We start from the raw sequence: 14,110 nt of genomic DNA, 5'->3' as shown, positions 1-14,110 counted from the left end.
AGATTAGTATGCAAGATCTGAATGTAGGGAATTAATTAGCCTTTCGAGGGGCTAAGTATTCTGTGTTTTGGTTATTCTATAAATATCCAATTGTAATAATTTGTTTTTCAGTAAATTTGAGAATTATTGAAAATTATAAACACTGTAAATGAAATGTTCACAATCACTGTTTTGATACAAAAAATACTTTTACTTACAAAATGAAAAATAAACAAAGATAAAAAGTAAATATTCTCGCGTGTGTATACATTGTATCTTGGAGGACTTCACTGTAGGTGCGCATGTGTGTTAAAACTCAATGAGAGCATTTGCCAGTAATAGAAAGAAATATAGGCCGTCAAAGAGGTTACTTTACGTTAAGATTAGTGGGCCACCATTAGCGTCTTAGCCTGCCAGGGTGAAGTTCAGAGATCCTTGAGGCACTTAATAGGCCAGTGGAAGGAGTACACAGAGATGGGTGGCTTTCAGTAGCATCTACCAAACAGGTGGTACATAAACTGTGGCAAACTGAAACTTAAGCTGATAGACCTAGAAGGGGCCCACACATTTGTGTGATGGCACTACAACTAAAGAGGGAACCACTTATGAAGTTAATCCACTAAGTCATTAAGAAATGTATATATACTCATTCAAACACAAGAGTAAATACTCTTCACTAGTACACCAGAAAAAGAGCCATAACAACTGAAATTCTGTGGAAATGAATCCTTTTGCAGTAGTAGTATAATACTTTATTCGATAGCAAGGTATCATAAAAGTAAATACAGTACAGAATAAATCAGATTAAATATAGTAAATACAATTTCATAAGAAGATTAATATAAATTGATAAAAACAGTATACAAATACACTCTAAAAAGGAGCATTTAAAAAAAGAGATTTCATAATATTCATACATTTGGATAAAAAGAGCAACGAACCCGGAGAAATATAATCAGAGCAAATACATATCAATTGAAAGGTGCTAATTCGTAAAAAGGCACAATTACACATTATGACGATCTACCCGGTACTCAATTCAACAAGCTTAGTTCGTATTTGCCACGCTTTCCCCAAATATTTAGCAACCCCACAGATTACCGTCAAACATGTAGTATCCGTTGTTCGGATGCGAAGGGCCACTAAACACTGCCTGGTTCCCAATTTTCTACACACTGGGCTTAGCCATCTTTTCCTGGGCCACCTGTATGCCTTACAGGCAAACAGGAAATGGCCCAGTGATTCGGTTGGATTAGAGCACCCTGGGCAAACTGGTTGATGGAATTTAAAGTTTTTCCAGCTACTTGTAAAAACATTCAGGGGCAGCGTGCCTAACCTCATTTTAAGGAACAAAGCTCTATCTCTAGGTGTAGAGATGAAATCGAGAAACGGTTCCAACTTCAGTACTGGCTTATGGGTCAGAAATATGTCAGTTAGAGTGCCCCACTTGGGATTTCCCAAGTCCCTTGCTTCTATCCTTGCCCAATATAGTTTCTTAATGGTATCTTTTGTCGGGGCTGCTGTGATAGCCATTCTTCTTTTAGCCCCAAATTGATTACCAGGTCCCTTAGATTTTTCAGCCAAGGAATCACCCCAAAACCATTCAAAGCAATGAGTTCATCAAGGACTGCGGCATAGTTACTGAGTTCCGGCGTCCTTCTAAGGCGAACCCAAAAAAGTAAAGAGCGAAGCCCGACAATATCTTTAATTGAGCGACGTCGCAGGTCATGAAATAATGGTTTAATGGGGGTAGAGACTGGGAGACCCACTAGCTCTCTCATAAATTTATGTTCCGCTGTAACTAAATCAGTGACTCTTTCCGATCCCCACAATTCAGAGCCGTAAGTTGCAGCGGACAATGCCTTACCCTCATAAACTAGTAAAGCGGGGCTGATGGGCTTACTAGAGGTCAAGCGATGGTCTCTAGCAATTGCTCCTGTCACTCTCTTAAAATTTAACAACATCTTAGCGATGTGTGAATCCCATTTCATTTTGCAGTTTATCCTGACCCCTAGGTAATCAAATGCAACAACTTCCTCCAATAAAGTGCCATTTAGTGCAATATTAGTTTTCTTGAGTTTTTTGTTTCTCGACAGAACCATCAGTTTAGTTTTAGTAGTATTGACAATAAGACCCCGATTGGTGCAAAAGGCACTGAACCTGTCTAGAAGTTTCTGGAGACCATAGGGGGTTTTAGACATAAGAAGAGTGTCATCTGCGAAGAGGAGGGTGGGTATTTTTTCCCCCGCCAGGGCGGGGGCATCCGCTGGGTTCTCCCTCAAATGGTCTGCCACCCCATTGATAAAGAGGGAGAACAAGGTCGGAGCCATCACACATCCCTGGCGGACCCCCCTCTGCACAGGTATTCTGTCAGTCAGTTGGCCTTCGCTCCCCCATCTGATTCTCGCATACGTGCCATCATGCAATCTTTTAATGAGTTCCAAAAGATATCGTGGAAGTCCCATATCGTACAATACCTGCCACAATTTGACCCGGGGGACAAGATCAAAAGCGGTTTTGAGGTCAATAAAGGCCAAGTACAAAGACCCCTTACCAATTAAAACGGTCTTCCAGTAAGTGGCTATAAATCTAAATACTTGGTCCATAGTAACTATTTTCTTTCTAAAACCCGCTTGTAAATGTGTTAGAAGATTTCCCTCTTCTAGGCAGGTCCCCATTCGGGAGATAAGGACCCTACCAACCACCTTTTGAGTAACATCAATTAGACTTATCGGTCTGTAGTTGGCAAGGTCCTCTCTCGCCCCCTTCTTATAAATTGTGACTACCTCTGCGCCCTTCCAGGAATCTGGAACTGCATGGCCCCTTAACAGTAAATTCATCAGATTAAAAATAAGGTTTGCCCATGCTATAGGGTCATGAAGAATCAGATCTCCTGGCAGCCCATCTGGACCTGCCGCCTTCCCAGGTGATATACTTTTGATAGCTGTCTGTACCTCCAAAAGAGTAAAAAGATCTGTTGGTTCGGACTGTATAGGTACTAGTTTAGGGTCTGGACTGACAGTCAGGGAATAGTCAGGCTCTACCTCGCTGCAATAAAGATTTGAAAAGTGCAGAAACCACTGCTGGTCAGTTATATTATTGGGGATAGGATCGGAGCCTCTTTTGGTTAGTTGGGTTATTAAAGCCCAAAAAATACTAGAGTCTTTTAAAAAGGCTGCCTTCTTTAATTCCTGCCAATGATCCTCCTCCCAAACCCTTTTGGCAGCTTCTATGGATTTTCTGTAATCTTGTCTGGCCAATCTTACAGCTATAGGATCTTTTTTCTGTAGGGATAATGAAATGGCCTTTCTCCGGGCTCTGCATTCTGCAGTAAACCATGGGTTACCTCTCTTAGCTGCGAGTTTTGTCCCACCCATAGACCCCAATGATTTAAAATGAGAGCCTATGCCTTCTATGAATTCTTTATAAGAATTACTAAGATCTATACAATTCTTCTCAGCCGGCATGGAATTAAGGAAGGCAAATTCTGCTGCCTTAGAGGCCACTTGGAGACCTGTACCAGATAAAATATCCTCATGACATGACACTTTATGCCATTTAAGCCTTCTGTTGCAATTTGTAGGGATCACTGCTTTTGAAACTAAATACGCATTTGTAGTACTTTCCCTTGCTTGCCATTTGATGTCTGCACAGAGTGGGTTGTGATCACTGTCTGGCATCTGCTCTACCTTCATATCAACCACGTACCCCCATGAGTTTGTCTCTAGAATGATATAATCAATACGTGATGGCCCGTTTAATCTATTGAAGGTCATAGCCCCATGGGGGTCAGAAATAGTTCTTCCATTTAATGCCCGAAGGTTAAATTCCATAGTTAGGGCAGTGATCTGCAATGCCCTCGCTGTCCATCTCTTAATGGGGCTCAGATTTAAAATAGGGATGGAATTTTTTATATCATCCTCACTGGTCCCTAAAAGATCTTCCTCACTTAGAGGTTCATATGTACAGTTTAGGTCACCTCCCAGAATAATATTAGAAAGAGGGGGGATACCTGCTAGGACCTTTTCCAAGGAGGAGATAGTAACAGAATTTTGATTAGGGGGGCCTCCTCTTGCATACACATTGAAAAGGTCGACTCTGGTACCATTCAATGGCCCTTTAAAGGATAAATGAAGAATGTCTTCTGAGTTGTCATTATGGACTTTAATATCCAAATTCAGTGCTACCTTATCCCAGATGTGCAGTCCCCCCGATGGGCGGCCCGCACCCTGGGTCACGGCCGGTATATAGAAGGTAGAATAGCCGGACATGTAGAGGGGTTCCAGGCTCCAAGTCTCCTGGAACATGCAGATCTCATATTTATTAACAAAGTCATGCCAATCAGGGATTGCCAGATTCTTCCTGAGGCCTGCAATGTTGCAGGAGAGTATATGGATTATTCCAGAATTGCCCCCCCTTACCTCGCCTTCCTCACTCATGGTCTTATTTAGCGGGTCCATACTGGAAACACCAGGAGAAGCATTCAATGCCGTGGGGATATTTACCACAGGGTTATGCTCAGAACCAAGGATTTGATGGAAACTATGGTTGACAGCAATTAGTCAGTCTATTCTGTTAAGACCTGAATCATCATCCACCCCTACAGCAAACCAAAGGGGGAGACGCCTAATCTGTATACTAGAGTGATTAGGCGGGGAGGACCGAAATTCCAAATTCACCAGGTCGTCCGCCATAGTTTGGTTGATTAGTTGAATTTCAATACATTCACTGTTGGAGCTGTGTAGGGACAACCTTTTGATGTTTACCAAGTCTTCTCTAATGATGGATCTACAGCCCCTAACGTGTCTGAGCCAGTGAATGGCTTTATTATGTAGGGATTCCCTAGATTCGAAGCCCAGCTTATTGTTTATTTTAGGGACACCCATCATATATACTGTATTATTCGGACTTCTTTTGGAGTTAATTACAGATGAGAAAGATGTCCTCCCCTTAATGATTCTATCTTTTTCCATCCTCCCCTGACTAGCCGATAACAGAGATGATGGATCGGGCTTGTTACGCCAATCTGCACCCTGCGATCTCATGATATCCGCATAAGATTTGGTGCAAGATTTAGTACTCGGCAATAAGATCTTTGGGCGCTCACCCTCAGCTGAGGGCCCAGAGACGGGAGACGATGAATGGGGTAATGGCAAAGGTATTATAGTGGGGCTGCCAGAACGCAGAGTTTTATTTATTACGGGTACATTCCCTTTCTGGGATAGTATCACCAGCAATTTCCTGATATCCACCATTTCCTGTTCAAGTTTCTCTAGCTTCAACAGGATATCCTTATTGGTACCAAGACAATTTGGGCAGCCCACAGGTCTTTCTACAGATGTATCCAACACATTTTCATCTGGGCCCCTCTGAGACGCCTGAGCGATTAGTTGTAGCACATCACCTGTTTCCCCTTCCAGGACAGCCTATTTGTTACTACATGGAATTGTGATGTCCCCTAAACATAGCCGTACAGTCCCCCTGTCAATATTAATGTTTTCTGCAATTAAAAGGTCATTGTCTATAGGGCCCAATGACCCAAGTACAGCTGGCACAGAGCTAATCCCCGGTTGAGTATGAACTAAGCAAATCGGTAGGGATTGTGTTGTTTTTTTATTATTAAACATATCTGGGATCACCTTCCCTCTGTGTTGGCCTACCTCTTCTACATTAAGAGTGGGGGACGCCTCATGATATATTGTGTTGTCAGCTAAAATAATCTCACAATCGCTGACAAGATTTTCAACACGAGTCAGGGTACAATTAGAGCTTACAACGGTAGATTTTTAAAATTTTTTCCCTTTCTTTGTGTTCGCCTGCTGGGCCCCTCCTTCCATAGATTTTCGTTTGCCCATTATTCACAGTGAAATGCAATCGGTTAAACGTTAGGCACAATTAGCAGACTTACAAGGTTCCCGCTGCTAGCACCCCACGATACCTTTCAGACAAACTTTAGCGTCCTGACAAACTTGAGGAAAACCTGCAGTAGGATTTAGAGAGGGAGCCCAGTCCAGTCTTTTCCGGGCTTCGACGGGCAAGGACGGGCCTTTTTATATTCTTTTACTCATGAAAAAAACATATTCAAGAAGACACATGGAAAGATATCCATAGATGGTTGCTCTAAATAGAAGTGCAAGGAAAAGTGCTCATGTGTGAGGTGAGTGGAAGACGGGACAGCTGGGGGTCACGTAACGCACCCAGGTCCTTTGGATGTTTTCTGGGTTACCCCATTAGTCTGTAATGGCACTACAACTATAGCACAGTGAAACTACAAAGCACTATAACCAAGGCATTTTATCCCTGAAAATAAGGATCCCCTAAATGCACAAGAGGGACACAATGTGTGATAGGTCAGAGAGTAAATCTCTTAACCCCTTGCATGCCCGCCCCTTTCCCCGCCCAGTGCCGCGCCTTCCATTAGCGGGCGGAGTTCATGACGAGCTGGACTCGTCATGGGCACAGCGCCACCGCAGCCCATGACGAGTCCAGCTCGTCATGGGCACTGAAGGGGTTAACGCTGATAACTCTGTGTAACCAGCAGATGGCAGATTGAAATAGACAACTAAGCTTCTCATCCTTTTCAGAATGAATAGATCAGTCACTTGTAGTATTTATGTAACTACAAAAATCCCACAGGCAAATTGATCTGGGAGAATGTGGTGAAGGCAATTTGAAATTGGAGAAGGATGGGTATGACTGAGTTGCGTGGTAGAAACATCTTACTTTAAAGCTCGATGAAATGCCCATGCCTCAGTAATAGTTACTAATATAACATACATTTTGATACATTTTAAATGATGCAGTGATTAAGGTGCTTATCTCTGGGGAAAGTCCAATGACCCTATAAAGAGCATTATTTCGGAAAGTCTGACCCAGAAGAAAACACATTTTCAGCTGGGTTTGCGTCACAATTTCTTTTTTATTTACCTACCAGAACAAAACTTGTTTTGTTCTAGAAAGTTCCCTGAAAGTGTTACTTTACATTACTCTGTGTCAAGGGGGCATTCCATGGGTGGTACATGGGTGTTGAGATGCAATCACCCATGTTTTTTTAAGCAAAAACGTATCTACTAATAATAGTAGACAGGGTTTTGCGCCAAAAAATAATGTCACTTTAAAGAAGGCATTAAAAATAAGAAATGCTTTTCTCTCACCTATCTTTTCCCACTGCATGTGTGTGTGCTCTCACACATCCAAAGTGGGAAAAGTTTAAAAGTTAATCTAAGCATAGTATTTTGTACTGGAAGGGTCCCCTTCCACAGGGCCGGCTTTAGCGCTGGTGGCGCACGGTGCGAGAATCATTTTTGGTGCCCCCACACCACATGCACGCCTCCTCGGATTCCCTCACTACCTCCAGGCATAAGTGCCCCTCAACTCTCCAGTCACAAGTTGTTGCTAAATACAGCGCGACCCCCTGAGGTCGGCGCCCCCTCCACAGGTCAGCTCCCAGTGCGGCCGCACTGCCCTAAAGCCGGTCATGCCCTTCCAGCCCGGGAGCCTTATTGTATGCCAGCGCAAGGGAGAGAGCAGGTTAGTGCATATCACTGTAGATATGTTACTTTTCTGCTCTCAATGCAGCACAGAAAAGAAACGTTGGTTGCTGTGCTGCATTGAGTGACCCTTTTGATAATCTGGATCTGCGTTTCAGCGATCGGGGCAACCAACCTCAAAACACCTTTTAGTAACAAGCGTCAGTATAAAATAAACACCTTTTCTGAAATCGAAATAATTATAAAGAATGTATTTCATAAACCAGAACTCCAGCTGCAAAATGTTGAATGATTCGCTCAGTTCCAATGCAGGTCTTGATCCCAGAGTGCACCGCGCTGATGTTCATCCAGTGAGAGGTTTCAAAGCATCCGAGCTTTTGTTTATTTTGAGGTCACATCAAGTCTCTGTCACTCCGAAGTGAAAAGACTGAGGTATTTTGATCTAACTAAGAGTGACAGAAATTGCTTTTTACGACCAATGTGCTCTACGAGCAGCTCCATGTCCTGCGGCATTGGAGTGTTTTTAAAGATTAGGTAGTGTCGTCAGACTAAGTGAAGTAGTTCAGCTACCTTTAGAGCAGTGTTGCTGTAGGTCTTTTACTTTAACCCCTTGTTAGAAGATAGAAGGTTCTTCTACTATAAGGCTTGCAATAATTGAGATGGAAAGAAGCTGTACATATTTTTCTGTTATGAAAGTGAGAGAAGGCATGGCAGTTTACCCAGTTGTAAATGCCCTGGTATGTAATTTGAGGTACCTTACACACAGCTGTAGATCAGTGAACACAAAATGCAATTTATTAGTTTACATGATATCATTGGTTGTTGCACCTTGTAGCAGGAATTCCCTGGGGCACACTGATGTCTATGGTTATGAGTGCCTCACCTGGGGTCATAGAAATTCTACTACCCTCCCGGGATAAATGTGGGTGAAGTAGTGTGTACGGTAGGCTTTCCCTCTATTGTGCGTAGCTGTGACAGATTTAAAGACCCTTTGTTACATGTAGGATTAAGAAAAATGTCATGGGCTAGCCCTGCAGGCTGAGTTTGGTTGTTACGGGCAGTCCACCTTGACTGCTATAGCAGTGTTGCCATGTACAGAAAAGCTAGGACAAGGGTGACGCAAAACCTAGAATGATATTTACCAAACCACACAAGACCACTTTGTGTGGCCCTGTGTGGTTTGGTAATTCTGGAGTAACGCAAGGCAGCACACGTCACTGCCTGCTTTGCTTTACTCTGCCCCAGGGAGACATTCCTTGGGTGAGCATGGGTGCTCCCAGGAATCCACCCATAGATTTTGGCACATTCCTAGATCTTCCAAGACTGGTAAACCTGGAAATGATTCAAAATGCTATGCATTCCTTGGGGAGATATTATGAGGAGAAATATCTTTATTTCTCAATGTTTTTTCTTCTTCCTGTGTGTGTGCTGCATTCTGCAGCACACGTACAAAGAGGAAAATGTCTCAGAGGATTGTTTTTCTGCAGGAAGGTGCCCCTTCCTGCACAAAAACAATCCTGTCTGCAATGAAGGCAACTTTGCACCATAGTGCAAGGGTGCCTGTGTTGGCGCTAGGCATCAGTTTATGCGCTTGCGCAGGCACAGGGCAGGAATGAACCATATCTTGGGATGGTGTGGGCACCTCTCCTCACTCATAGCATAAATGCCGCAATCGCTGAGGGCTTGCCCTCATCATGATCATCTTCTTTTATAATCCTATTTTTAAAAACTGTAGTCAAGCTGACCCCCAGTGATATAGGCCTATTTCAAATATCGACTCTGTAGTGAAGGTCATTGGTGGGTGGTCCATAACAGATTAACCACCTGGGCTGATGGGAACCATACGCTCCCAGACTTGCGATACGGGCTTAGACAAGGAATGGGCACAATTGATTAGTGTCTTAACCTGTTTCTCATTATCAACAAATACCCACTTGCCAAATGTGGTTCAGTCCATGTGGCTTTAATGATCTGATATAGGCTTTTGATAGGGTAAACAGGAATGATCTGTCACACTAGTCTTCACCCTCTTTTGAGATGGTTAACCATTTGGTCAAGGTCTGAGATTAAATTGAACCAAAACACACTGAAGAATTGCCTCTCCCTCGACATAGTCCAGCCTATGACCTGGTTGAATTATATTAAAAAAATGTTTACCCAAATGGGGCATTGTAACTTATTTATTAATCCTGAGAAAATTACTAAACCTTATCTGGCCTGAATCAGGAAGACTTTTTTGGCTCAGTACTAGGCCGAAAGAGAGGCCCAAGAACAATCAAAGCCCTCTGTAAGAGCACACTTACTCTCAAACAGTGTCACATGTAGAGCCTTCTCTCATATTGATTACAAATATGAATCATTGCTTTTTGTTGACGCATTTTAGGCTGACCGTAGTGCATTTGCTTTTGTCTGTTCCTAAAGGTTGGAGTGGCCTAAAAACTTTGAGTCCTTCTGGCTGTGACCATGTGTATTCACAAGAATCACACATTTGTTGTTGTTTTTGTGGTTTTTATGTTTTATGTGACCTTATAATTCCACTTTTAAGGAGACTGAGGGGCTAATTACGAGTCTGGGGATCCATGGCCTGCCAGACTCGCTGTGGCGCGTGTTCAATGGTCTTCCGACCTCCCTCTTACAACTAGGGTGGTTGGGCTGCCCTCGGACCGCCGCAACCAACAGGATTCAGAGATCACTGGAAGAGGCATGGCAGTATACATGGCGGAACCGCCGCAGTCCCACCAAACATATTACGGGTTTCCTCTCTGCTGTGGTTTTCATTGCAATTCCACCTCCAGGAAAACCGTGGTGGAGAGGAAACAAAGGGGGCCCTAACGGTCCCCCGGTTGCCTCTGGGTCTGGGGATGCATGCAGGGAGACACATGTAGTGCCACCCTGTGTGCAACCACCCCAGTAGCTGCACAGCATGGACTGCAGCAGTCCATGCCATGCTTTTAATGATTTGGATGTTCCCATTGTGGTGCCTATCTCATAGGCACTGCTGTGGGCACACCAAACAGATGCCCGCCAGACCAGGAGAAAACTCCTAATCTGGCGGGCGGTTCAACCGCGAGTTTGCTGGTGCCAGAATGGGGCAGACCTGCTCCTGCACCGCCAAACTCAAAACCAGGCCATAAATGTTAAACAAGCTCATCTCTGAGGTTTTTACAATTGTAGTATAATGATTTTACATGTTATTCTGTTGCATGATTTTTATCCTCTTCCATGAAAATAAGACGGTTGTTTAATATGTGATTTTAAGATGATTTATCTGTATATGATTGTGTTCTTTTACGGATTTAAACTAAAATCCTAAATAAAGTATTTTGTTGATGGGAAGCAAATAAGTTAGTGTGAAAGCAATTCAGTCTAGAATAATGAATGGGGATCATTAAACGATCAACACAATCAATGTTTGTGAGAAATTGGGTTACTTATTTATGGGGGGAATCCATCTCAAGCAGCAACCACAATTCTACTAAGGGTGAGGCCCAAGCCAGCCCTAAATTAACCTGGGCTCAACCCTCTGATAGCTTGGCACTGAGCAGTCAGGCTTAGCTTAGAGGCAATTTGTAATATATTTGTGCAACACTTCAAACAACAATAAGCGGAAAAGACCATACTAAAGGGACCTCACACCAAATTAGACAAATAGAGCTTTCTTTAATAAATAAAACAAGACCAATAGTAAAAATAGCGCCAAAAGGCATAAAGCGCAAGCTATGGATATCAAGTCGCACTGGCCTGGGACAAAATCACAAGTTCGGGCTGACCGCAATAGAGCACGGGCCAGCTAGAGGGACCTAGTTATGACCACTGAACAGAGTACCTTAAATCCTGGTTTGGCGAGCGTTGCAAGGATCCGTGTCGAAGATGCATCATGCTGCTGTAGCAATGAGTCGGTTCTGATAAGCAGCAAGGCTGTAGTTTGAGGCCCTGCAGCGTTGTTGGGGATTCCACCGATGAGGGCTTGCGATGCAAAGCCAAGGTTGAGGATGCGTTGAGCAGTCGGGGTGATGTGTAGGTTCCAAGGAGCTGCAAAGCTGCTTGGCGGAGTCTGTTATTATTGAGGCTTCTGTCGACAAAAGATGCAAGGCCTGCACTGAGGATGTGTTGAGCAGCGGCCGTCCTGATGGGCAGCGAAGCGATGCGGGTCTTTGCGACAGGTCCAATATACACAACAGCGGTGATGTGTCAGTTCTGCTTGGGTTTGCTCTGTGCAACAGAGGAGATGCGTCGGTTCTGCTGGATCCACAGATGCTGGCTGAGCACCTTAGGCCCACTTCCAAGGGTCCAGTACTGGGGTGACACCACTTGGCAGGGTAGACTCAAAGATAACAGAGATCAGGTGCAGGTTCAAGGTTGTTGGAAGCCAGTTGTGTCCCTTAGGCTTCAGATCAGGAAGCCAGCCAACTAGCCCTTGGAGTCACTCTGGGTCCTAGGTTAAAGAGATGCAGGCCTAGTACTTCTCACCCCAGCAAGAGGGCAGCAGGTAAGTTTAGTAGAGTTTCAGTCAATGTAGCAGCACAGTGGTCCTTCTTCCTGGCAGAGTATGCACTGGTCCAAAAGTGTACTTAAGAGGTGGTGACTGAGGCCCACTATTAATAACCAGTTGTGCCTTTGAAGTGCAGAGAAGCATTTAGAGGCACGTCTTTGTAGTGTACAGGTGCCCTGCCTTTTTGGCCCTGGCTTTAGACTAACTACAGGGGGTATGTAGTCCTTTGTGTGGAGGCAGGGCACAAACTATTCAAGTGCAAGTGGTGCTGGGCCCAGTAACTCCCTCCCATGGCTCATCCAGGCATACCTAAGTTCCCTATTGTTTGTGGCTGTCTAAGAGGACTACAAAAGCCCACCGGTCAACTACACCCAGTCATGCAACTAGGAGACGTGCTGCAGGCAACAAATGGCTAAAGCTGGAAAATGAACAAATCATATGTTGAGATTGGGGACTGAACCCGAGGTAGGTCTTTCATTCCCTAAGGCCCTTCATTCCCTAAGGCCCCTTTCATTGTTTGTTATTATTAAAGATGGAAAATGCCAACTTTTTAAAAGGCCAGGACTAGCTACAATGATGCTTGCCGTGAAAAGCTTTAGGGATACTGAAAGCACAGAGACTCTGTCTCCCAAGGTTCAATGATTCTGATGGCACAGAGAGCCTGTCTGCCTGGAGACGCTTTAATGATACCGAAGGTACAGATACTCTGCCTACTAGGCTAAGCTTCTATGATACTGAAGGCACAGAGACCTGCTCTCTCGGGCCAACCTTCAGTGATACTGAAGGCAAGCAGACCCTGCCTTCTGGGACTAGCTTCAATGATACTGAATTTATCCTGGGAACAAGCGTTCACGTGGAACTAATTCATAGAACTATTTTCTTTCACAGATCTTTCTGTGTAGAATAAATATTCATAACAACGTGTGTGAGTCAATCAACGATAATCTTGAATAAGGAATTTTGGGAAAGATTCCAGCACAGTCAGTATTTATGAACAACTGCGATTCAGCCGAACTGAGTGTTATTAAATGAAAATTATTTAGAAGAACAATTTGTAAGTGTTTCTCAAAGGAGAAAGGAAAAGTGAATACCCTGTCTGCCTGGCCAAGCTTCACTGGTACTGAAGACACAGAAACCCTGGCTGTCTGGCCAAGCTTAACTGGTACTGGAGGCACAGAAACCCTGGCTGCCTGGCCATGCTTCACTGGTACTGAAGTCACAGAAGCCCTGGCTGCCTGGCCAAGCTTCAATGACACTGAAGGCACAGAAACCCTGGCTGCCTGGCCAAGCTTCACTGGTACTGAAGGCACAGAAACCCTGGCTGCCTGGCCAAGCTTCAATGATACTGAAGGCACAGAAACCCTGGCTGCCTGGCCAAGCTTCAATTATACTGAAGGCACAGAAACCCTGGCTGCCTGGCCAAGCTTCAATGATACTGAAGGAACAGAAACCCTGGCTGCCTGGCCAAGCTTCAATGATACTGAAGGCACAGGCACCCTGGCTGCCTGGCCAAGCTTCAATTATACTGAAGGCACAGAAACCCTGGCTGCCTGGCCAAGCTTCAATGATACTGAAGGAACAGAAACACTGGCTGCCTGGCCAAGCTTCAATGATACTGAAGGCACAGAGACCCTAATACAGCAGAAGGTCCTCTGCCAGCGAACCTGCCTTCCATATTTTAAATGAGGCCCACAGCATTTACAAAACCACAATATCAATATAAAACCCTTGGTTCATTCATTCCGTTTTTTTAAACTATTTTTTACTTTGAAACTATTGCCTATTGGCTGAAATAATTGTCCTTGAACATAGACTGACATGGTTAGCTAAAACTCTTATTTGTTGTAAAACTTAATTAAATTTAACAACGGCTGGCACATGCTAATCTGAACACCATGCAGACTACTTTTATTTTGGGACATAAGCTGACACAATGTTTCATTTCTTCAAGAATAACTTCCAACAATGCATGGCTACTAACAAAGAGAAATATTTTGGCTCTGCTAAAAGTACTTTATATTTAAAAGAAAAACCTCAAATGACAAAACCATCAATAATTCAATTTGACGTGCACAGTTCTTTCTTGGCAATTTACCGTTTTTATTTTGGGACATGCTCTTCTACAGAAAACATTAATTGGTAACACATG

General features: G+C 43.9%; 1 protein-coding gene across 1 annotated transcript in view; it reads left to right on the top strand.

Moving 5' to 3' along the window:
- LOC146776036 (uncharacterized) overlaps positions 1 to 13,647 on the top strand; it is a 46,312-nt gene extending 32,665 nt beyond the window's left edge. The window contains exon 4 of the mRNA XM_085637097.1: positions 13,033 to 13,647. Within this exon, the coding sequence (XP_085493223.1) occupies positions 13,033 to 13,647 (615 nt within the window). The remainder of the gene's footprint in view (positions 1 to 13,032) is intronic.
- Positions 13,648 to 14,110: the final 463 nt, after the last annotated feature.

Source organism: Triturus cristatus, chromosome 12 (genome assembly GCF_964204655.1).
Source record: "Triturus cristatus chromosome 12, aTriCri1.1, whole genome shotgun sequence".
In the NCBI taxonomy this organism is placed as follows: domain Eukaryota; kingdom Metazoa; phylum Chordata; class Amphibia; order Caudata; family Salamandridae; genus Triturus; species Triturus cristatus.
This window is presented reverse-complemented; position numbering and strand designations above follow the sequence as displayed.